This window comes from Centropristis striata, chromosome 4 (assembly GCF_030273125.1).
Source record: "Centropristis striata isolate RG_2023a ecotype Rhode Island chromosome 4, C.striata_1.0, whole genome shotgun sequence".
Lineage (NCBI taxonomy): Eukaryota > Metazoa > Chordata > Actinopteri > Perciformes > Serranidae > Centropristis > Centropristis striata.
In genome coordinates this window covers 42,277,412-42,302,737 of record NC_081520.1, presented here as the reverse complement: position 1 = coordinate 42,302,737, position 25,326 = coordinate 42,277,412, and the positions used below count along the sequence as shown (strand labels likewise).

The 25,326-nt window shown below is 38.6% G+C and overlaps 2 protein-coding genes across 2 annotated transcripts in view; one reads left to right on the top strand and one right to left on the bottom strand.

Annotated features, from left to right (window-relative positions):
- Positions 1 to 2,307: 2,307 nt before the first annotated feature.
- LOC131970749 (uncharacterized membrane protein C3orf80 homolog) lies at positions 2,308 to 3,616 on the top strand. The gene has a single exon (XM_059332171.1). The coding sequence runs from the start codon at positions 2,957 to 2,959 to the stop codon at positions 3,614 to 3,616; it is 660 nt and encodes a 219-aa protein (XP_059188154.1). The 5' UTR covers positions 2,308 to 2,956.
- A 4,877-nt stretch (positions 3,617 to 8,493) lies between these two features.
- ift80 (intraflagellar transport 80 homolog (Chlamydomonas)) overlaps positions 8,494 to 25,326 on the bottom strand; it is a 45,528-nt gene continuing 28,695 nt past the window's right edge. Inside the window, exons 10-20 of the mRNA XM_059331324.1 lie at positions 21,988 to 22,106; positions 20,957 to 21,031; positions 18,570 to 18,733; positions 18,425 to 18,489; positions 16,520 to 16,655; positions 15,655 to 15,802; positions 13,649 to 13,820; positions 10,700 to 10,789; positions 10,414 to 10,586; positions 9,288 to 9,411; positions 8,494 to 9,080 (exon numbers count right to left, since the gene is read on the bottom strand). Of these exons, the coding sequence (XP_059187307.1) occupies positions 8,970 to 9,080; positions 9,288 to 9,411; positions 10,414 to 10,586; positions 10,700 to 10,789; positions 13,649 to 13,820; positions 15,655 to 15,802; positions 16,520 to 16,655; positions 18,425 to 18,489; positions 18,570 to 18,733; positions 20,957 to 21,031; positions 21,988 to 22,106 (1,377 nt within the window). The 3' untranslated portion in view covers positions 8,494 to 8,969. The remainder of the gene's footprint in view (positions 9,081 to 9,287; positions 9,412 to 10,413; positions 10,587 to 10,699; positions 10,790 to 13,648; positions 13,821 to 15,654; positions 15,803 to 16,519; positions 16,656 to 18,424; positions 18,490 to 18,569; positions 18,734 to 20,956; positions 21,032 to 21,987; positions 22,107 to 25,326) is intronic.

Genomic DNA, 25,326 nt, shown 5'->3' with positions numbered 1-25,326 from the left:
GTGATGCTCTTCAGTGCTGCAGACACATGTTCCTCTAGGGTGATGCTGGACTAATGTGGATCCAGACACTTTGTTCTAATGGGGGGCCATTACAAGCCACACTGTGAAAACTATTCATTTTTTATGAGAGGGGTAGATCTGTTGGCGCCTTATACTGGAGCAGTCCCCTTACTGGTTACATCTGGCTCAGTGTTCATGCAGGATTCAGTCAGGGGGAAAGTTTAAAGTGAGGTTCAGCCTTTTGGGGGGCGAGGGATCATGAAGTGGGGGTTCAGGATTAGAGAGATCCTTCAGTAGATTTACTGATTTACTGTACTTAAAGGTGCAATATGTCATTTCAGTCCCATCTCCAGGTCCTCAAATACTGACGCTTTGGGTTGATGGTCAGTATTTGACGACCTGGAAAATTAAACTTAATAATTATCTTTCTCTAGAGTTGCATACTGCACCTTTAACCCTTTATCGGGCAAAGAACCGTATTTGGTAACTTCAGCGGATATCCAAAATGGGGTCCCCGTGTCTCTGTGTTTGGTCGTAGAACCACGTGGATTTCTTCCAGCTAATCAGTAAAGATCAGACACCATGACATCTGACCAATCACTATGATAATAATATAATAATATTAACTTTATCGACCTTGACCTCCAATGTAAAAATGAAAAATTTTGGGAAAAAAATTGCAAGAAACAGTCGTACAAACAGAGTTATTCTTCAATGACTTGTACGAGGAGAACTATGATATGTATATTAGGGCGAAGTATGAATAAAAATAAAAATACAAAGGGGGGGGGTATTTTGAGAAAAAAAGCTGCAAATTTACTAGATTAAAGTGGCAAATCTACAAGAAAAAAGTCGCAGATTTAAGGGATTTAAAGTGGCAAATCTGCGCAAAAAAGTCACAGATTTACAAGAAAAAGTGAAAAAAGCAACCTTTTTTCTCGCAGATTCACCACTTTAAATCTCATAAATCTGCGCATTCTCGTAAAGTTTTATCTCAAAATATGACCCCCTCCCCCGGGTCCATATGTTTTCTATTTAACACATTCTGTCTGTATGTAATATCCTCCAATATTCTCTAGGGTTGAAATTTGGAATTTGCAAGTATTTCAATGAGTGCCCTGTTAAGGGTTAAGAAAAAATGTACATACTTTTACTTAATTTGATAGCTATTTATTCCACTAGATGTATCTGACAGCTTTAGTTAGGCTTCTTTACAGATTATTGGATTACCACTGGATTTTTTATTGGATGACCTTAAATGAAAGCTGCTGTTACAGACCAGGTAACTAAGTACATTTACTCACGTACTGAACAAAAAGTACAAATTTGACATTCTTGCACTTTGTTATATTTCCATTTGATGCTGCTTCATACATCCACATATTGTAAATTTTACTCCTACATATAATTTACACCTTTCTTCTTAAAAAACACAATAAGTTTATGTGATATGCACAGCTAATCTACCCAGTAGTATTCAACACATTTAGAATTGAATCCACATTGATGAACTACAACATCAAATTATTCTTTCAGGTATTTCATAGTGAATATTACAGAATATTATAATATTATGTGATAGCATAACACTTTTAAATGGGTTATTCTGCACAATGAGTCCTTTTTCTTTTGATATTTCAAGTATATTTTTGCTTGTAATGTTTCCGTTCATAAGTAACATTTTGAATTCAGCACTTTTACTACTACAAGTATTTTCAAATGGTATTTCCACTTTTACTTAAGTAATTAATTTGTGTACTTTTTACATCACTGTAAAATAGTTAAACTACAACAACACAATGCAAAATGCACCAGTAATTATTATCTAATACCATTAAAAATATATGTTTTAAATCACACTCACCATGTTCCTGAACTACTTTTACTTTTGGTAACACTTTACAATAACCATCATTTATAAATGTTAAACAGATAGTTTGTTAATGTTTAATCATCATTTATAAACCGTATATAGGCCATTTAGAATGGTAAATACATAATTTATTAATGTTTAACTAACTACATAATTTATAAATGGCAAATAGATGGTTTATTAATGTAAGTTTATAGTTACTTTACCATTAACAAACAATTAAATTATAATGAATAGTTTATTAATAGTTTTAGTTGCACTCATTTTAACATTTTTAACACCATATTAAGTATATTAATGATTTTTGAAATGATTCATATAACTTTAAGAAATTGATTGAAATTTTTTAAGATTAAATATGTATAGCACTTTGTTAATCTTAATAATTGGTTTATAAACCATCTATAAACATTATTTAGTTGGTTATTGTAAAGTGTTACCTTACTTTTTACATTTTAGGTGCATGTGCTAATAATATTTACTTTGACTTATGTTGCATTTTCAGGATGCTTGCTTGTTATTAAGTATGTCTATGTTGCAGCATTGCTGCTTTTACTCCTGTGAAGTCTCCTCCACCACTGCAGCATGGTGACTAGGATTTCTCACTCTCCCATCTGTGGTTGTCATCCTCCTACATGAACAGGATTCTCTGCTGAATCTCACCAAACAACATAAATCATGGAGCTCTGCAGCAGCATTGCATTAATGTGAGAGGAGCTGATGATGAGGAGTAATTGGGGAGCAGGACAGTTCAGGTGAGCTGATGTGACACATACAGGGAGCTACAATGATTAAAATGTCTCCACGTAATAATGATGTAAGAGTATTGATGAGTGTCACCACTGATCCAGATCCAGCAGCAGGTCGTCCTCAGCGGGGGGGCACCTGCTGTCCCGCTCCGCGCTGCAGAGAGACGAGAGTCCATGATTAGTGCACAGCTGGGCAGACCTGGAACAGACCTGTATCAGACCTGGAACAGACCTGGAACAGACCTGGAACAGACCTGGAACACCTGAGCGGACTGGAGCATTACAGCATCGCACGCGCAGGAGACGCAGCACGCGCATCTCTCTCCATCCAGAGATGATGCCCCGTGTGCCGGGCGGCGGCAGGACACCGTGCGGGACCACCGGCACCTTACTGTCGGCGTGTCTGGTCTCGGCTTGTCAAGCCCTCCGGAACTGCGGGGAGGTCCAGTGCGGCGACGGCCACCAGTGCTGCCCGCCCCTCGTCACCGGGAACGGCAGCGCGAGCTCCGCGGTGCGCTGCTGCAAGCTGCCCATCCACATCTTCTTCGACAACGTGGGCTGGTTCACCAGGAAGCTGTCGGGGATCCTGATCCTGCTGCTGCTCTTCGCCATGGGCTACTTCATCCAGAGGATCATCTGCCCGCGGCCCCGCAGGCACCCGCACCAGGACCGCAGCGAGGAGCCCTCCCTCTTCCACGGCCACGCATCCGCGTCCCAGGACTCCCTGCTGGACCGGTACCCGGAGTACAGCCTCGGGGACTTCGCCTCTCCGAACCTGCCAGCTTACGACGAGGTCAAATATTTGCCCACGTACGAGGAGAGCATGCAGGAGATGCACAGGGACCGCTCCGATCATCACTTGCTGGCGGGGAGCGAGAGGGGCGGGACGGGCAGGGGCCGAGCGGCGGACCCGGGGGCTGCAGACCCGAGGCGGGATGTCCTGGAGGGGTCAGGACCGCTACAGAGCCCAAGGACATCTCGGAACTCTGTCTGAGATTAGACAATATACCATTCTTATTTTAATATAATCAGGGTAATTATCTTGCAGAGATATAAACTCAAGTGCAATTATAATCCTGAATGTTAAGAATAAAAGAGAAGGCTGAGAAAATGTTGGTGTTTTGTAAGATTATAGCGGATCACTCGCCTTTTGTATGCAAATGACCGCTTGGGTTAAGTAAAGGAGATTATGAAGAAAGCGAAGGCGGCTGGAATTGACGCTCTTTGTGACGGGGACAGATCATTTGGCTCCGGTACAATCGCATTAAGTTTTACTTCAGCACCTCAATTTTAAGTGGCACCGTGAGACAGTTTTCTTCTGTCAAATTCTCGTCCTTTCTTAGTCTAAATGCTAAATATTCTGCTGGACCCGAAAGACCTGCTTCTCTTTTATTTACTGAATTTGCATCCAAAAGGAAGAATATTTAGATTTTTTTTCTTCTCAGTAACCTGAAATGTGAGCTGGAAGAGGGGATGAATATTAATTTTGATACTTTCTGCAGCATACATGTTTCATCTGCCAGCTTTGGAGCCAGTTAATTTATATCTTATCAGCAGAAAAGCAATATTATGTCAAACTGTCTCACACACATGCACACACACATGACAGAGGAGTGTGTTATCAGTGACCTGAGCCATGTCTGATACTGCAAAAGCTGAAGCCACAGCAGTGAAGTGCAGTTTTTCCTTTTTAAAATGCTGTGATCCGGGAGCCTTGCTGCCCGAGGCGACATGTATCAGTGTCTCACAGCTTCTGAATTCACTAGAAACAATGGCAGAGATTACAGCTGGCATACTGATATGGCACAAGCTGCCAAAATACTAAGTTGTGTTTTGATGATAGCATGTCAGACAAGATCACAACTGCTGCCCCGAGCAGAACCAATACTGTGCAGCTATAGGACCAAGCAAAGAAAAGGACAAAGGGACAGCTAAATAAATAAATAAATAAGTAAATAAATAAAGGGACAGAGGTGAAACAGGAGCAGCTGGTCTGAGAATACCTTCAGATCCACTTATTGATCTCAAGTGTGTAACTGTCCCCTGATAATTTGCATTTGTGACTAATGAGACAAGATGTGTCTTTTTAGCTGCTGGAAAAACCAAGCTGACACACACACACACACACACACACACACACACCCCTTCACACCAGGCTTAATGGCCTGTTTACCTGGATTAAAGCGGAAAGTGTATTTGCATTAACTGTCCATTAAAATGCCTCATTATGTTATAATATTGAAGAGCTCATTTGTCATTGTCACTTTACTGGGACATTAATTGGGTGTGTGGTAAACAGTTACACTTGTCTTATCCTCTCCTCCTGCACAGACGGAAATACATCTTAGAACATCATTAGGCCAAAAGAGAAGAAGACAAGTGAAAATTTCATTGAATAACCTGTCAATTATTATCACAATTGACTGATTTGTTGTAAGATTCTACACTTATATAGGACAGTAGTTCTCAACCTTTTTGAGTCGCGACCCCCAATTTAACATGCATGTTGTCCGTGACCCCCACTCACTGAACACAATCTCACACGGACAGTTCAGATCACCCAAAAAAGAAACAAAATGACCAAAAAAGACACAAATTGACCACAAAATGATCAGAAAAGAAACAAAATGACCAAAAAAAGACACAAATTGACCAAAAAAAGACACAAAATTACCCAAAAAAGAAACAAAATAACCCAAAAAAAAAACACAAAATGACTTAAAAAAAGACACAAAATGACCAAAAAAGATACAAATTGACCACAAAATGATCAAAAAAAGACACAAAATTACCAAAAAAGACACAAAATGATCACAAAATGACCAAAAAAAAGACATTAAGTGACCAAAAAGACTAAAACACATGAACACTTTAACACAGTGGAGACAGAGCTGACTTCCAAAATTATTTGGCGACCCCCAGAAATCATCTCGCGACCCCAATTGGGGTCCCGACCCCAAGGTTGAGAATAGCTGACATAGAATAGTGAAACATTTCCAACATATAGTTAGTTTACCATCATGGAAAGCTCAGAAGATTTGCAAATATTCACATTTCAGGGGCTGGTTATTTCATAAGCAGTTATTTTTCAAAAAAATTGGCTAAAAAAAAATAGATGACAATTAATTTCTCTCACTTTCTTTATGTCAAACAAATTTCTCTGCTCAAAGCAAACAAAAACAGTAATTTCTCCTGTCCTGATTGAGAAGGCATTATTTAGGTATTCTATCTTTAATAGTTCTTCATTTTGTGTGTAAAGCAACCAGTGACCTTCACCTTATTAAATCAATCCAACTAACTGCCATCAGAGAGATCAATGCATATACTGTTATGACTGTGTTATAACAGTCCTATCAGCTCCTCTAATGCTGCAGACACTGAGAGTCTGAGTGTGATTGTGGTGTCTTGTAATCCAACACCACCAGACCATGATGGCAGAGGAGCAGTGAACACTGATGGCTTCTCTTTCCAGCAGCATCCTGGTGGGTGTTGCACTTAAAAGCATTAAATCCATGCTAAAAACCATTGATGGGTGGATGATGAGGAGGATGTGACCCTAAGATGCATGGAAACCATCAGGGGTGTGAGTGTTGTGCTTCACTCTGCAGTTTATTGTGTCCTGGCTCCTTTATCTGCTGTAACAGAGGGTTTAATAACCAGTCGCCTAAAGTTCCCAGCATGAAATTTTAATCAGATAACGTAGAGCTGGGACATCCCGACAGGAGAGAGGACAGGGATGGAGTTGGGGGGACACATATAGCAACCTGGTCTCACAGGAATCCGTGAACTCAAAATCCGTGGAATAGCCACAGAATCACTCAAATTTCCGTGAAACTGACACGGATTTCGCTACAATGCAAGTTAATGCCAGTCATATCCCGTGGCTATTCCAACATACAAAGTGATTATGTACATTCACTGAGTGAATATTTAGAAAATAAAACATATATTTCTCGCTAGAAATGTGATCAAAATCCATTTTTATGCAGAAACTAAGTCAAAATATAGAACAAAATGAGAGAACTGTCCGCCATGTTTTTTGTTCTGACTGCCGGGACCTTGAAAGTCACGTGACTTGGAACAAACCAATAGCCACGGGATATGATTGTCATTAACTTGCATTGTAGAGAAATCCGTGTCAGTTTCACGGAAATTTGAGTGATTCCGTGGCTATTCCACGGATTCCTGTGAGACCAGGTTCAATATAGTGGTGGAATGTAACTAAATACATTTACTGAAGTAACATTTTGAGACAGTTCTACTTTACTTGAGGATTTAAATTTTTGCCACTTTTCTCCACTACATTTTGGAAGTCAATATTGTACTTTTTACCCAAATACATTTACTTCACAGATGCAAATTATGGATAAAAATGTAACTCAACTAATAAAGTATGATGTGTTATTAAGGAACTACTGGCAGTTTATTAAAACCAGCTCCACCTGTACCAGTTACAGTATTCATGATGCTTCTACATTCATTCATTAACACATATTATAGTATATAATATGTGTATTTTTACACTGTGGTATTGTTACTTTTACTGAAGTAAAAAAACTAAATACTTCTTCCACCACTGGCCAAATACACATTACACACACACACACTCACAAGCAGCATTAAAATGTTTGCCAGTGATCCAGTTCTCTGACTCACTGGACCAGAGAACAGATCAACTATAAAGGTTAAATCAATGAGCATTATGCTCCTCATAAATTCTACATTATATCCGGGAATTGTATTTTTAGGGGAGCTGCATTGTTTGGCCATCAATCTAACAACGAGAACTTGCAAGTCATTGAATATGGATATGCAGTCCTGTTGGTTTAATAAAAGTGCAGCATCTATTTATTTCCTTTTGTGCTGTGGAGTTTCAAAAATATGAAATACTTACATATTCTGTATATTGTTCAGTAGACACCACTGAGTCTATGGATTCATTGTTTTATACGTTTCTATTCTTAATGTACAGATAAGGATCAAATGTGGAAAATTTGGTAAGAATAGACAAATTAAGTTTTAATAAATAAATATTTTCCCTACAATATGCAAAAACTCCTGGTGACATTAGTGAGAAGAGGTAGAGCATGGTGCAGTGAAAGAGGAAGTTTGAATACAACGCATAATTCATTTCTATTTTCACTGTGTGTGGCCTCTCAGTGCTAATGCATGTGAAACCTGACTCCTGGCTGATAAGTCTGCTCATAGATTAATGGTGTTTGGTCTGGAGGACTCTGGTTTGTCACACAGTGACTCGGCTTAGAAAGAGAGAGCGGATGGAGGGAGTAAAACAGGAGAAAGATGGTGAGTCAGAGACTAGAAGTGGCTGAAGGAGCACAAAAAAAAAAAAAAAAAAAAAAAGCTCCAGCGAGAGAGAATGAAGCCATTGATAGATTTTCCAACGTCTACCGTTTTCTCTGATGTTTCATCTGTGGCCACTCACAGTTTCGGGGATTATGCCGATCAATTTCTACCGTATGTGTCCACATCATGCTGATGTGGTCTAGCAGTTGTTTTTTGGAGCCCTGAGACAGATCTTCTCCTCAGCCGTCCCTCCTGGGCCACTACAGGAGATGGAGAGGCTATAATGGTCCGCTGATGTACTGGCCTCCTGCCAACCAGGGGGTGGAGCTGCATGGCAAGCAGTTGGTTTCACACCTCAGCAGAAAAGGAAATACAAGAATAACTCAAAGAGAAGCACATACTGTAGATATATTGGACTCTAAAACACACATGCACCCAGAAATACCTCCTGTGTGAAGCTGAAAAAACATGTCAAAGATCCTCTATGATCTTTGTAGAAAACCAGCGAGGCAAAGAGACATTAAAAGAATGCAAAAAATAGAGACAGCAAGGTAAAAGCTAAATATATACAGTATTTATATCATTTTTATTAGCTTACAATCTTTCACGTTTACAGAAGGCAAAGTTCTGAATATCAGTGTAAAAATATCTATCCATATAAAAACACAAATTTAAGCGTCACTGACAAAAAACAAAGCTATATTGTTGTGCATGACTGAGCATATCAAGATAAAAATCAACTCGACACACTGAAACCACTGAAGCCGATAAGACAGAAAGGCCATAATGGTGTTGTTGCCGAGAAATATCTTATCGAGTCAAATCATCCACTGACAGTAACAGAACCATGCAAATGTTTTACATTACAGAGACAAAGTCACATCTCCACATCTCCAAATGTCCCCTCTTATGTTCACTGAAAGGTAATGTACTTAAGTACAGACATTTTTATGACTCTGAGTCCGAGCCAGACAACTTAATATTCACCAAATGTCCAAAACACATGAGAATCAGTTTCTGCAGAGTTGATGCGTTAATGCTCATTAACGCCGTGAGGCCACGCTGCTCCTCACAGAGGCGTTCGCTGCTTTCTCTCTCTCTTTAGACAACTCCATCTCTATCTTCGCCTGGATTTTCTCCCAGTCCACCTCAACCTGGCAGAGAGACAGAAAGACATCAGATAAGGGACTGATAAGATAGAATACTCTGACATTGAGTTTTTTAACTGATAGCACTCAGAGTGAATAAGCAGATCTTATAAAGCGGATTGGGAAACAATTAGAAGAGGAAACCCTCTCCTGCTAAAAAGGCTTCCAGAGTGATGAACAAATCCATTAATGCAGCATAGTGTCCTTACATACCCCCTCAGCGTACTGCAGGAACCTCTTATTGGTCTCCTTCCTGCCAAACTTCTGCAGGAACTCTCCTCTATAGGCCAGCACCGTGTCCACATGGGTCTTGTGTTTGACTGCCAGCTCCAGAGCCCTGGATACAAGATGATGAGATGGAGACACATCACTGATCAGGTACAAACATGCTTCCTCCTCTCTCACTGCAGAGAGAAAAGCATCCTCTAAATCAGCTATTCTCAACACTGGGGTCGGGACCCCAGTTGGGGTCGCGAGATGATTTCTGGGGGTCGCCAAATCATTTTGGAAGTCAGCTCTGTCTCCACTGTGTTAAAGTGTTTTAGTCTTTTTGGTCACTAAATGTCTTTTTTTTTCATTTTGTGTCTTTTTTTGGTCATTTTGTGTCTTTTTTTGATCATTTTGTGGTCAATTTGTGTCTTTTTTGGTCATTTTGTTTCTTTTTTTGGACATTTTGTGTCTTTTTTTGTAATTTTGTGTCTTTTTTTGGTCATTTTGTTTCTTTTTTGGGTCATTTTGTGTCTTTTTAGGTCATTTTGTGTCTTTTTTTGGTCATTTTGTTTCTTTTTTGGGTGATCTGAACTGTGCGTGTGAGATTGTGTTCAGTGAGCGGGGGTCGCGGACAACATGCATGTTAAATTGGGGGTTGCGACTCAAAAAGGTTGAGAACTACTGCTCTAAATGACTTATAAAGTCCCTCTCCAACCAGCTGTACCTTAATACACACATCAACACACATTCATACCTGATTTATACCATTTATTTTGTTTTCTTATTTTATTTATTTTTCTCTGCTATATCTGTAGCCGGATGGTTCTTCCTTTTAAATGTTCTCTCATGAAATGATAAATGATAAGTGTATACAGCTGATATTGACACTATAGACATCTGAATTAATGATTTTTGCAGTATAACATTTGTCGGGTAAATATGAATGTAGAATTTTTTAACAGTATTGCATGTATGTATTAATTGAGTTTGTTATTGCTTTTCTTGTATGTACTGTTTTTGTTTATGTTGTTTGTATGTCATGTTCTACGTCTTTTTAGGGACCCAGGAAGACTAGCAGTCCCCAAGGCCTCAGCTGATGGATCCATCCAATAAATAAATAAACAGATACCTCTCCCAGTTGAACAGGTCGATGTTGACCCGTATGGCCTGGTAGATGAGTCCGGCCTGGAGCAGCGTGGCCTCGGCCTCCTGGACCTGACCGCTGAACATCAGCATGTGGGCCAGAGACGACTCCTTAGACGGCTGCTCCTTTATGAAGTTGATGTACTGAACCCTGGGTAGCTAGAGAACAGAGCCAGAGGACTGAGATTGAGATGCTTGTTATTTGTTCTCTTTGACTTACTTCTGTCAAAATCATTAAAGTTTAGTGGCTAGCCATCAACTAAAGCCCTTACCTCTCCGATGGCAGCGTAGGCCATCTCTGCTGTGGTCAGCTCCCTGCTGGCCATCGCCATGCCAGCCAGACACGCCCACAATGACTGGTCCTATAGACAGCAGGGCAGGGAGCATCTTTAATGACAATATCTCTGAATCAGACAAATGTTGGGTGTTTCCCCATTTTCTGTTTGTACCATTGTGTTATATATATTTATCTGAAATTGCATATATATCCATCGGGATCACATCTGACGGAGCTCATAATCTTCTATTTGAATCATGTTTTACTTGCACAATATCTGCATAAACTGTCATTTTTTCCATTAAGGCATATAACTACAGTGACTGTATATTGGGCTCTGATTATGCCAGAACACAGATAACCTACACTCAGCACTGTGCCTGAATACATCCTGTGTAGACACAGATAGAGGGCTGGAGGTGAGTGAGTGAGTGATGGATGGATTAATGGATGGATGGATGGATGGATGGATGGATGGATGGATAGATGGATAGATAGATAGATAGATAGATAGATAGATAGATAGATAGACAGACAGACAGACAGACAGACAGACAGACAGACAGACAGACAGACTTTATTTATCCCAAGCTGGGAAATTACAATATCATGGAGGGTTTAAACTGCTTCGCTATTTTTACAAGACTCTAAATATTACCTGAACATGTTTAACTTTTATTTAACCTTGTGCTAAATGTATTATGCAGTCAGTTCTTGCTAGCAGTGACTGAGAATGTAACAAAGCATGGCATGGATGGCAGATTCAGAATATTTAAAGAACAAGAAAAGACTAAAAATAAAGCATTATACAGTCCATTTACCATTTACCATGTGCAGCATCTACACACTCCCATACAGTAGGTGGCAGCGGCTAGTCAGCAGTACAGAATATGCTAAACTTTGGCAGCTCTGATTGGACAGATTATTTAAAAGCATTCATTTGAATTCTTAGGCAAACTGCTCAATAAAAGCCAAAATATCTTTTTGTAAGTTTTGATGTACTTTAACTTTTAAAGGAAAATGGAGTCTGTGCTAGTGGTGTGTGTGTGTGTGTGTGATGGTGTCTTTATGGTCCCCATTACATCCTGCTCATATCCTGGCAGCCTCATTACAGCCATTACAAAAACACACATTACACACAGACACAAACACAGACGTTTGCTGTACACAACATCAATGAATGTAAACAAATGTGTCACCACTCTGCTCCGTGCAGCTGCATTTATTAAAACGAATTCTTAACCACGAGTTGAGCAAACTTCACACTGGAGTCACCACTTTGTAATTCCCCCTTTAATCAGTGTCCATCACTGAGACAAACAGCTCTTATTGGAAACCACTCCTAGAAATAACAAATCACAATAAGGCTGAGGTCAGGAACTTGGAAAAAAAAAGTTGAGGACCTATTACAATTTGAGGCAAAATCTTTAGTGTGCCTGCATCTTCCTGATATTATAACTGTCATGTACTGTATATAATGTGTGCCTGTTTGTGTGAATGGCTCTAAACTATTACACATGTGGACTCCTATCAGGTCAGGGTTACTGACAATGACTGTGATTCTGGGAAAAGTCGTGCTGCCACCAAACTCTTACCAGAAGTAGAGGGAAGTAGAGGGGGAAGGGTCAAGGAAAAGCTCTTAAAACCAGCGTCTCTCTCTCCGTCCCTTCTGTCCCACCCTCCTCCTGCTACTAGCCGTCCATTTCTCCAGGGTTGTGGTTATTGCATCATCGCCCGAGCAGTGACACAGTCCAACACTGCATGCAGCGTGTGTATGCATGTGGAGAGTTTACACATGCATATAGTAGTGTGTATTTATGAGTGAGGTCTATGGGGGCTAAATCCGGTAAATGGTGTCACCAGGCTAATTGAAGGCTAATTAAAGCCTGCTGGTCTGCTCCCATAAACCTGTCTACTACCTTCTCATTTCAGACTCCGTCTCCCTGTTTTTCATACATAGATTCGTGCGACACACACACCGCAGGAAGCTGGACGGTGCCAGAGCTCTGGACTGAGGGATACGTCACACTATCTTGAGGTCAATTATATAAATACTAGGGCTGTCAAAATAACCCGTTCATTTAGAATAATTAATGACCGAAAACAAGATGCAATGCATTAAAAAAAAATAAGGCAGATTAATTGCCCTCAGTGACGTCCCTTGACCCTACACATCACTAATATACAGCTGTGGTTGTGTAAACATGATGGAAGCAGAAGGAAACGCTGCTCGGTCAGAGCAAATGAGAACTACATTTAAAAAACACCTGGAGGGAACTGTTGATAGGTGCACTGTTCTCTGCAATTTCTGCAAAAAGTTATTTTAGTGCCATTGGAGTACTTCAAGTCTGAGCTAGCAAAACCCTCTTAATGCTTCTCATCAAGCCACACTGGAATATGCAAAAATCATCAAGCAGAAAATAATGCTAAAAATAATTAAGGAATTTTCAGCAAATGACTTACACTGATCATATGATATGGATATTTATTTAGCTATTTATTTTATTTCAATTTTTCGATTTTTGAATTTGGTTGACAATGTAAAAATAATAATTAAAATGCTAAAATATATTTAATATAATTATTTGTTTGAAAAACAACAATAGCACAGTTATATCGGTCCACAATCCACAAAAAGCTGTTTTTATTCCTGCTCAAATTTAAATATTTTCAAATACTTCTCATGACAATTGTTTAAATATATATATATATATATATATATATATATATATATATGTGCAATTCATTTAGATAGGTTTATCATAAATTACAAATAATTCAGTAAGTTTTTGTATCATTTGGCAGCACTAATGTATAAGAATGCTAAATAGAAGAAGAAAAAAACACTGAAAAATATTGGGTTTGTGTATGTGTGTGTGTGTGTGTGTGTGCAAAACTGAATCTTAAAATCATAATCTTGATTAGAGAGATGCTGTTATCGTACCTTGGCGAAGCGGCAGAGGCGCAGCGCGTCCTCCCAGCGTGCCGCGGTGCTGTACTCGTGCAGCAGGGCCGGGTAGGGGGGCACACAGCTGTACACCAGGGACCCGTCCCCCTGCCGCAACGTCACCTTGGTGCCAACGTAGCTCAGAATGTGGGGTGCACGACTGAACTCACTTTGAAGAGGGCAAACACACACAAACACACACACACACACACACACACACACACACACACACACATACACACATCCTAGTCAGAACAAATACATGTAACCACATCCTCAGAGTTCTGATTTCAGAGAAAAGCCAGCAAGACACATTCTCAGCGTTAGCCTGTGAGAGTATTGACAGTGAGCGTGAGAAAAAGAGTGAATGCTCTCGTGGGAAAAAGAGTGTTCAGTAACATACAGTACATAGGGTAATGCAATATGTCATAACTAAGTTAACATGTTAATAAGGAGAGGATGATGGATTGTGCTAATTAAGAATACAACAATCATCTTATTGACCATGTCGTTCTTTCCAGTTTGCGTATGTGTGTGTGTCAAAATGTCTAATACAAAGAGCAATTTGTGGCAGTCGACCACATATACAGTTTTGCTGAGCAGATGATATAACGTTCTGACAGTGCTGCTTTTGTAGCTCGCACTGTACTTGGTCCAGCCTGCCTTCAATCACATATTATCCTAAAAACCGAGACGTATTCATAAAAATGGAGCCTTTGTATTTATTTATAAGCTCTTGCCACTTGATATCTGCTGCTCCCCATTTGCACATTGCATAAAAAAATGATCTTTTAATGACTTTAAAGATGAAATCTGGCTGCTGGAGCTCCAGAAAAGTTAAAGCAAAACAACAGAAAATTAAAAAATGTGCTAATGTGCGATGTCTGAAAAAGTGTGATTCAGCATTGGAAGTGTAAAGCACAGATAAAAGCTGTCCCGATGTTCAGATTAGTGTAGCAGAGACATGATAAAGCAGCCCTGCATGGCCTGTATGGACAGTGGAGGCGCTCTGCCTCAGCACCTCCTGTACTGGCTGCAGCTGAGGACTTCTGGGCAGGAAGCATAAGCAGGTGAGGCAGCTTTCAGTTATTATGCTCCTCACCTGTGGAACAAACTACCCGCAGATCTGAGGTCTGCCCAAACGCTCAGCTCCTTTAAATCAGGACTAAAAACACTATAGTTTACTGCAGCGTATCTTAACTTTAACACTTATCTGCTCTACTCTACTGCCCTTACTTTTTAACTACACAATGTTTGACTTGTGCTTTTTATTATTTTATCTCTTTTTTTATCCTGCTGTATCTTATTTTATCCTATTTATATTTTTATTTCTATCTCCCTGTTTTAATTGACTGTTTTTACTGTTTTCAATTGTGTCTTGATGTTTTTAATGTGTATGTAAAGCACTTTGAATTACCTTGTGTTGAATTGTGCTATACAAATAAACTTGCCTTGCCAAGCATCGTACAGTCTGACAGCTGCTGGCAACAAAGAGCCTGAAGCGCTATGTGTTGTACCTTGTGGAAAGAGCTGGAAGGTGCAAAAAAGCTGCTTCTATCTCTCTTCTTAGCTCATATTTTACACCTTTTCCTTGCTTGGGAACAGTGTCGGGCATTTATGATAAAATGCCAGCATATTTGAGGGTCGCATGCCACTACTCTGATTTAGGATGTCTGTTGCTATTTCAATTACAGCTTACTATTACCTGACTGATGTGCCTGTGTTTGTTTCTATTTTATTTATTTTTTGTCTTTGTTTGTTTTTGTTTTTTGTGGCTGTTCTGGTTCTGTGGGTTGTTCGGGTATGCAGCAATACTTCCATGATACTTCACTCTTGTTTTTTGTTGTTTGTTTGTTTTTTCAATAAGGAAAAAATTACTAATTTACTCTTTGTATGTTTTAATACGGTTGTACTCATCTGCAAAACCCAATAAAAAAAGTTTGGAGAAAAAAAAATAATAAAATGCCGGCATATAAGGGATGAAACGGACGGCTCATGCCTACCTGCCGTCCTTTATGTAGAGTGTTTTAGGTAGCAGGTCCTTGTCAGTGAAGACAACACTGGGGCAGTACCACACTGTGAACTGGGAGTCCTGGATCCCACACAGGATGTTAGCAGCATCATTCCAAGCCATGCTGTGGACCATGCTACCTACACACACACACACACACACACACACACACACACACAACAAGGTTATTATAGTTAACGAAAACGAACGAAATAACGAAAACTAGAATTGAAAAAACATTTTCGTTAACTGAAATAAAAATAAAAACTAGAGTTTTAAAAAAACCGATAACTAACTGGAACTGTATTGTGTGGTTACAAAACTAACTAAAATTAAAGTGAAAATGTCCTTAGTTTTCATTTTTGTCAACTTTTTTCATTCATAATTCAGTGTTTCTATTTGAACATGCAACACATGGTGAATATGTTTACTGAGACTGGGATGTTTACACTAGAACCAAAATACAAAACAGTTAATAACCTTATTGGGGCTGAAATGATAAACCAAAGGAAATAAAGGCAAAATTTATTATGATCTATTTGAATCTGGCACCCAACACATACCCATTACAAAAAAACTAAAACTAACACTAAAACTAATAAAAACTAAACTAAAACTAAGCATTTTCAAAAAATAAAAACTAAACCAAAACTAGCAAACTCACTCTAAAAACTAACTAAAACTAACTGAATTTGAAAGCAAAAATACACAACGAAATCAAAACTAAAACTAATGAAAAATCCAAAACTATTATAACCTTGACACACACACACACCATGAACCATGTTCACCCAGTATTAGCTACAGATGTGTTTAAAACAGATGAGAGTCCCAGTCAGCTCCCTCTACCGTCTCACCGATTTTGCAGATTTTGGGTTCTCGCCCAAGATGACGCACAGAGGTCAGGTAAAGGTCACGGTTCTTGTCTATCAGGGCGATCTTTCTCTCGGTGGACGGGCCGCTTTGGTCCAGAGCGATCTCCACCACCTCCAGCTACAGATGAATAATGACACACACAAGCACAAAGGTAAGAGGGAACCGCTGAGTGAATGATGGAGAGATGACAAAAGATCAGGAAAAAAGGGAAAAGGGGGAGCGCCGTGACCTCACAGCCTCTCTGCCAAGAGTGTGTGTATTAGAGAGAGAGAGAGAGAGAGAGAGAGAGAGAGAGGGTATATGCTGAACCTCTGTGTGTGTGTGTGTGTGTGTGTGTGTGTGAGCCAGCTGGCTGGCTGTGTGTCTTGGAGCTGTGGCGTCCTGGCAGACAAAGCGCTGCTGACAAACAGTAACTACTGCTACCTCCACTTCTTTTCTTTCCTTTCCTTCTTTTTGTCTCTTTCCGTCTTAGTTTGACTCCGAAGCCCTTCCCCCATTCTCCTCCTCTGTCTTTATTGTCTCCCTGCCTCCTGCGTATGGGTAAGTATGTTTTTTTTGCACTGTGGAAAGCTCTATGAAGGTCTATTTAGATCATTTGTGGCTCGCTGAATCATCAAGGCCTAACAAATAGCCACTGGCTTCATTTAAAGCTTAACGCCAGCATCCTCACAAGTTGATTCATGTAGAATATGTCGAAAATAAGGAGCAGCATTAATCTTATAGTGTGTGCTTCTTCTAGCCAGCATAAGTATTATAGTAGAAAGATTTAAGGGAAAACAGGGGATAGTTAATAAAAGCCCTGATCAGTTCTCACAGTTTGCTATATGTTTCACTAATGTCTACTGGCCTGACACCTTTACATATACAGGATTTAACAAGCTAATGTTTTGTGCAGAACTATGTTCAATAGTGTGACTTATCAAGTTAATAACATTACTTGCATTTAGAGCACGGCCAGTTGATCACCAGCTGATTCTTGCTACAGGTATATCAGTATCTAGCGGAATATGACCGTGAATATGTTTTCTGATACATGCTGATATGTTTTTACAGAACATATAATACAGATAACAATGCTTTTGATGATAAAGGCATTTATTTTAATCTTTATTTATCTTGATAATATAGTTTAGAATCAGCTTGTTACCCAATAAGGAAAAAAACCCTCTAATGAGTGGTTTGATATTTGCTAAATATACACCACTGGTCAAAAGTTTTAGAACACACCAACTTTTCCAGAATTTAATTGAAAATGATGCAGTTTAATGTCTCAGTGTACTCTGAAATTAATGCACATTTGCAACATTTAAAATTATTTATTGAGCATGATAGTGTTTTGAAAGTAAAAAAAAGATTCAAAATCACATTTTATGTTGGACTAAAGGACTAAAAAAAGACACAAAATGACCAAAAAAAGACACAAAATGACTAAAAAAAGACACAAAATGACACAAAATGACTTACAAAGACATGAAAAGAATTCAAAAATGGACAAAATAGCCCAAGACTCCATAGAGTTAAGTTGTTAACCCATTTCTTGTTCCCTGAAAAAGGCCTACTTGTATAATTCTGAAATGTACATTATTTTCCAGTTTTGGTTCAGCTTACCTTTTTTTATTTACCTCTGGCAGTTCACCACTTACCTTTGGACCCTTTCAAGCTGTTCATTTGACTTGAACTGCTTGAATTTCAATAAAAAACTGGAAAAATTGGGGTGTTCTAAAACTTTTGACCGGTAGTGTAAGTGTAAGGTGAGCACGAAAAGCAGATCAACCCACACAATAAAACACATTTTCAATTCTGGTGTAGACAGGACATTAAAATACACAAACAACATCATGTAGCTGTGACAGATGAGGTCAACATAAGGACAAAATATCACAAACCTTGTGAGTCAGTGTCTTTCCATCACCGAGGGGTTTCCCAGTCAGAGCGTCAAACACAAGGATGACTGGTGAGGAGAGAGAAAGAGAACATGGTAGAAACACAGTCCATCCTACTTCTGTTTACATCGGTGGCAGTTCCACTCACCTTTCTCATCACTCTTGTCTCTAATGGCGATGGTGTCGTTACTGAGAGAAACACCTTGGGCGTTCAGGACGTCAGCTCTCAGACCAGGGAACTTGGGGGAAGATATCAATCTCCCCTCGTAGGAGAAAGTGTACAGCCCCGCTCCATCCACAAGGAGAAAATGTCTGTAAAATACAGTGGATGAGAGCTGGGTTAGTGTACTGTGGTAGGAATTGCCACTAACTCTTCTTATTTAGCCCCAACTAAACCATTATTTAACCTCCTGAGACCAAAGCTTTAGTTTGGTAAGTATTGTTAGTTTCTCCTAGATATTTAGGATCAGTAGGACATGATAAGTACAAAAACTAAGCGTTATTAAAAACAAAGCATGATTAAAAACTAAGCGTTATTTTACTGTAGAACACAATTAATTCACCAGTGTGTAAATCTGTTTATTTCCATACATTTACAGCCTCTCTTTGAAAGAACGAGAGCAAAATCTATTCGTTGTCAAATGAGAACTTCCTGATTAGCAGTCGTAGCTTGTTGCTATTGCTAGAAATAGTCAAATTTGTACAGAATCTCAAACTACAAACATTATTAAGCACAAATAAACAAGTTTTAACCATAAAATCTGATCAGGTTTTGTACCTGGTCCACTTTTTTTCTGGGGATAAGCTGTTGATTGACTTTACCAAGATGCTGCCATCTGATTTTTACACTCATTGATGTATTTTCTAGAGTGTGTACTGCTGAGGACAACATGTCATAGTTAAGCAGAATGAAGTATAAAGGTCCAGCAAACCTAAAATGTAATGTCCACATATGAGGACGCAGGTTCTCAGGAGGTTAAACAATTGCAACTACTTACAATTTATGAGGTCAATAAGTATCAAACAGGGGTTCTTATGTATAAAGTCATTTGCCTTCCTGCATCTTTACCTAACTTTTGTCATAGTTACTTTGAGTTTAATTCTCATTATCATGCACATCTTACAAGAAGAAACAATGATTTACATATTCCTTTCTGTAGGACCTCTGTTGCCAAATTCTCATTAGTTTATCAAGGTGCAGTGGAACGACATAAAACATCTAACAGAATCATGTTCCTCTTTAAATACTTTTAAGACCAAGCTCAAAAAATCCCTATAGATGTTCTACACCTTTGTATTTGTTTTGTTTAATTTTTTTTATTTTCATCTAGCTATGTAATTTAAGTAAAGTATAGTTATTTATAGGTTGAAGAGGGAGGGTGGCGTATATAAGCCCTTTGGGCTTTTTGATCTTTCCTGCATTTTCTTTTACTGTTTCTTGTACTGTTATTTCCTAACGATTGTATGTTTTTTTAAGTGCAAACAACAATAATAAAAAAAATAAAATAAAATAAATACTGTATATACATGGTTTTATATGCAAGTGATGGCATGGAGAGGGATAAAGGGACCGTGTAAGGAGTCTATAACTGTTAACTGACACCAGCAGGTAATTCAGACGTATAATGCACATTAACACAGCATTGACTTACTCAGCAAGACTCATCAAACCCAACTGTGATTTCAGAACGGCCAGTAATCTATTTAGCTCCATGCTGAGTGTCATGGACACTGCATCGGAGTATTTCATAAGAGCTACTCCATATTAATCTAATTTCCCCCAGTGGTTTCACTCTCAGCCTTATTGTATGACAGGGCTGGCTAATACAGAGCACAGCCCCCGTGTGTGTGTGTGTGTGTGTGTGTGTGTGTGTGTGTGTGTGTGTTCTTGTACTTCCTACATAGTGAGGACCAGAACACGTTTTTAACCAACAGAGTGAGGACATTTTTGCAAAGTGAGGACATTTCGGCCGGTCCTCACTTCTTTAAAGGCTTTTTTGAGATTCCAGACTTTGTTTTAAGGGTTAAAGGTTACATGATAATGATAATTAACTGAAACTGTATTGTGTGGTTACAAAACTAACTAAAATTATAGTGAAAGTGTTCTTCGTTTTCGTCTTTGTCAACTTTTTCATACATAATGAAGATGGATCAGACAAAGGAAATAAAGGCAAAATTTACTGTGACCTCTTTTAATCTCCCACCCAACAAATACCCCATTACAAAAAACTACAACTAATAAAAACCAAACTAAAACTAGCAAACTCACTCTAAAAACTCATTAAAACTAACTGAATTTGAAAACAAAAATTCAAAAACTAAAACTAATGAAAAATCCAAAACTATTATAAACTTGCAAGGGAATTCACTGTTCCAATGAGGGTCCTCACAAAGATAGAAGTACAAGAATGTGTGTGTGTGTGTGTGCTGGCTGGCTGGCTGCTAGATGAGTGGTCAGTGTGGAGCAATGAAGCATTAGAGGAGCTGATGGAGGATCCAGCAGCTTGTTTCTGCTCCTGGAACAGAGAAACTCACTTCTCAGCCTGCAGGACGAGGCTCACCGTTCCCTCCTTCAGGTCAAAGATGAGGGGAGTGTTCCAGTTCCTGGAGCTGGCACAAACACAAACACATGAAAAAAAAATCAGAAAACACAGACATCTGATAATGATAGACAAAGACTGACACAAATGATCATTACAGAAATACAGTAGAAAAAAGCCCTGGCACTGACTTCAACAGATGTTTTGCTTCGTCCTTCATTTTAACAAGTTTAAAGTCTGTGTGTGTTCTTAATCCTGACATGTTTAAAATTACACCTCATATCAATCTAGCACATTTCAAAATATATCTAGAGGTTATCTGATAATATTATTTTTTTTTTAGTAAGATGTGGTGGTTGTTGTTGTTGTTTTTCCCCACCGGGATCATTTTTCTGTGTTTTATCACTCTTTGACACAGGACTGTTTATGACAAAAATCATAATCACAATTAATCATTATTGAGATCACAATTATTTTAAATAATGGAATACTCATTGACTTTATAAACGTCCAAAAAATTTTTGGGGAATTATGGTTTTAACTGTGAATTTTCCTGAACTTTTAAGAAAAAACACACACAAATTTATTATTTAAAATTATATCAATAATATAAAAATAATTAAAAATAATTAGGTGTATAAGTGAGATCAAGTATGTTGTAACAGCACACTTACTGACTATTAAACATAAATATTCATTATGAAAAATAATAAATAAAAAGTAGACCAAAATGAATGAAATAAACATGTCGTAGTGCCACAACCTACTGAAAAACAACACATTTTCAATCGCCCAGCCCTTCTTTGCCAAAATTTGTGTGTGCACATTTTAAAGGCTACACGACACGGGAGCTGATTATATTTCAGAGGATCTAAAGATTATTGTCAGGATCTGGTCAGTAGAGGAGGAGTCTGTCACAAAACTTGGATGTGTGAGGAAAATTCTAGAATCTTAATAGTCAGTCCAGCATGAACAGGAGACGAGAGACGAGCATTGAGACGAGGAAACGAGCGTTGAGCTCCTCACCTGTAGACGTAGCACTGGAGGGATGTGACCACCACCAGGTGACCAAACGCCAACGAGGTTTTGATGACTCGATCTCTGAACTCCAGTACGTCCACGGCATCGTTCGTTACATTCCTCACCTGAGAAACAGATGAGGGGACAGAAAGATAAGTAATAAAGAGAAATAATGAAATCTCTTGAAGGTAACTGAACAAGCACCACCTGCTGTCCTGTAATCTGCCCACATTAATGACTGTTTTTGACTATTTATTACCATCCATTCATCTACCTGCACTGCTGCTTTACTGTACATTCTTTACTGTATATATTTCTATAACATATTCATTCACTGTATATATCCTACAGCATATTCAATTCATACCTGCACTATATTCATACACTGTGTTCATATGTAAATACCTTGCACTTTACTACTCTGCATGCTAAACTACATTTCGTTGTCCTAGTACTTGTACTCTGTTCAATGACAATAAAGTTGAATCTAATCTAATCTTTTACTTACATTTATACATGCAAACAACAAAAGGGAGACACTGGCTTCAGGAACAGAGGCTGAACAGTCACGTACGCATCGGAGTGTATTTATTCTTAATATACACAGGAAACAGTCTACAGTATGTCCAAGTATATGTAGGGCAACTGTGGTCGGAGAAAGCAGTTTTTACTGTTTTAACTGTGCGTGCGGTGGTTGGTGCTCGTTTTTTTCACCTGCATAGATAAATACTTCCCTGCAGCTCTCTCTGTGAATGAATGAAAAGGCCTTTTCCAGCACCAGGTGAAAGGTGGGGTTATTTTTACAGCTTTACAAATCTTCCTCCTCTGCTCCCTGCAGCAAGCCAAATTTACATGCAACACAACCAGGAATAAAAAACATTTGACCGCAAGGTGGTAAATTTAGCTGGCTGATTCACAAACCACTGGCAGATGTGCACTTTTAAAAAGGCCTGCGAGGAGGAGAGGGGGAGGAGGGAGACAGAAAAGCGCCTGCAAGGCTGAAAATAAATGGCTGATGACCCGACTTTGTTTGGTTTACACAAACTGCACTTGGTATGTCTATTGCAAATAAATGCATGCGTGTGTAGGCAGTAGGCACACACACGTGCGTGACTTTTCTTTCTGTAGGTGTGTGTGTGTCTGAAAGTATACAAGTGTGTATGTGTGTGTGTGCATTTGGGTGTGTTAACCGCATGTAAACGCTACCTTGTGGTAAGAACCAGTTTAAACAGCAGAGAATGGAGCGAGACAGGCTGGTCATTGTCACTGCACACTGGCACACTGGGAGGGTCCTACTGGAATATACACTGGGAGGGTCCTACTCTAATATATACTGGGAGGGTCCTACTGTAATATATACTGGGAGGGTCCTACTGGAATATATACTGGGAGGGTCCTACTGTAATATATACTGGGAGGGTCCTACTCTAATATATACTGGGAGGGTCCTACTGGAATATATACTGGGAGGGTCCTACTGGAATATATACTGGGAGGGTCCTACTGTAATATATACTGGGAGGGTCCTACTGTAATATATACTGGGAGGGTCCTACTGGAATATATACTGGGAGAGTCCTACTGTAATATATACTGGGAGGGTCCTACTGTAATATATACTGGGAGGGTCCTACTGGAATATATACTGGGAGGGTCCTACTGTAATATATACTGGGAGGGCTACTGTAATATATACTGGGAGGGTCCTACTGTAATATATACTGGGAGGGTCCTACTGTAATATATACTGGGAGGGTCCTACTCTATTATATACTGGGAGGGTCCTACTGTAATATATACTGGGAGGGTCCTACTGTAATATATACTGAGAGGGTCCTACTGTAATATATACTGGGAGAGTCCTACTGTAATATATACTGGGAGGGTCCTACTGTAATATATACTGAGAGGGTCCTACTGTAATATATACTGGGAGGGTCCTACTGTAATATATACTGAGAGGGTCCTACTGTAATATATACTGGGAATATATACTGGGTCCTACTGTAATATATGGCCACATCTAGTGGAGGCCTCTACGTAGCATATTCACACACCTCTTTACAGTCGGCCCAGGGCACTGGAGCACTTTTTAATTGTCTTGTTATGCTGACAAAACCCAGTTTGGCTCTGTTATTGTTTATTATTATTATTATAAATTATTATATTATAGATTATTTACAGTAACAGTTTATTCTGGTCGGTCTGAAGATCATCTTTTTGTATTTTTTGTCATATTTTTGTCTGCTGTGTAATTTATTTATTTGTATTGTTCCTGTTTTTAATATCTGTCTCCTATGGACCCTGAGTCTTGAATAAAATTTGATTGATTGATTGATTGATTGTGTGAGAATATTTATCCTTCCTCACCTTGAAGGGAACTTATTATGGAAAACTCACCTTTTCAGTGCTGATACACATGCATTTGGGTGATTGAAGCTATGTCTGTGAAGATTATAAGGACATACTTAATTAAACTAAATATATTTCACTTTTATATGAATTAACAATATAGCCATAATGAGGCACAATTCATTGTTTTGTGTTAAAATAATATTTTCTATATTTTTAAACATATTTTTGATTCACAAATTCATTACCGTAATGCGTCCAGATATAAATGTCATGGTTTCCCTACACTTATATACAATAAATATTAAATAAACTTTATAAAAATAAATATACATTTGTTTAAAAATTTATAATTTAACAGAATATAATCAAACATTATGGTTTTTAACAATGTGTAAAGAACAAAATCTGAATGAAAATTGATGAGAAAAATGGTTAGATGTTACGGTAATGACAGGATTGTTTGAATAAAAATATGTGTCAATTTTAATAAAATACATTTTGGTGATCCCAGCTACCCTTGAGCATATTTAAGTGCTTGCCAAAGAAAAAAAAGAAAGAAAAATCCTTTTGTTTTGTTTTTTATTTCACGTTACGGAAATGAATTTTGCTCACAGTGTCTCTAAAAATATCCGAAAAAACCTTAAAAGTGTTTAAATAGATAACAAATTCATATTAAACAGTGACTTTAGATTGTATATGTTATAAAGGGTCAAAGAAAATATGTATTTATTGCTCTTGGATTTTTTCTATGTTCATGAGAATCACCCAGTTGTGTATGTGGAGAGCCTACCAACCCACAAACTATGACATAAACAACCTTGTTTCTCATAAAACAACCTTGTTTCTCTGAGGGCTTCCTGGACCAACAAACATGGGATTCATCAACCCATTCTGATTAGTCTCGCCTTCTTATGTCACATTCAGGCTCATTAAAATATATCTCCCCCTATCTGAGTGTGTCTCACTGCTTGACAACAACCTCTGCAGAGG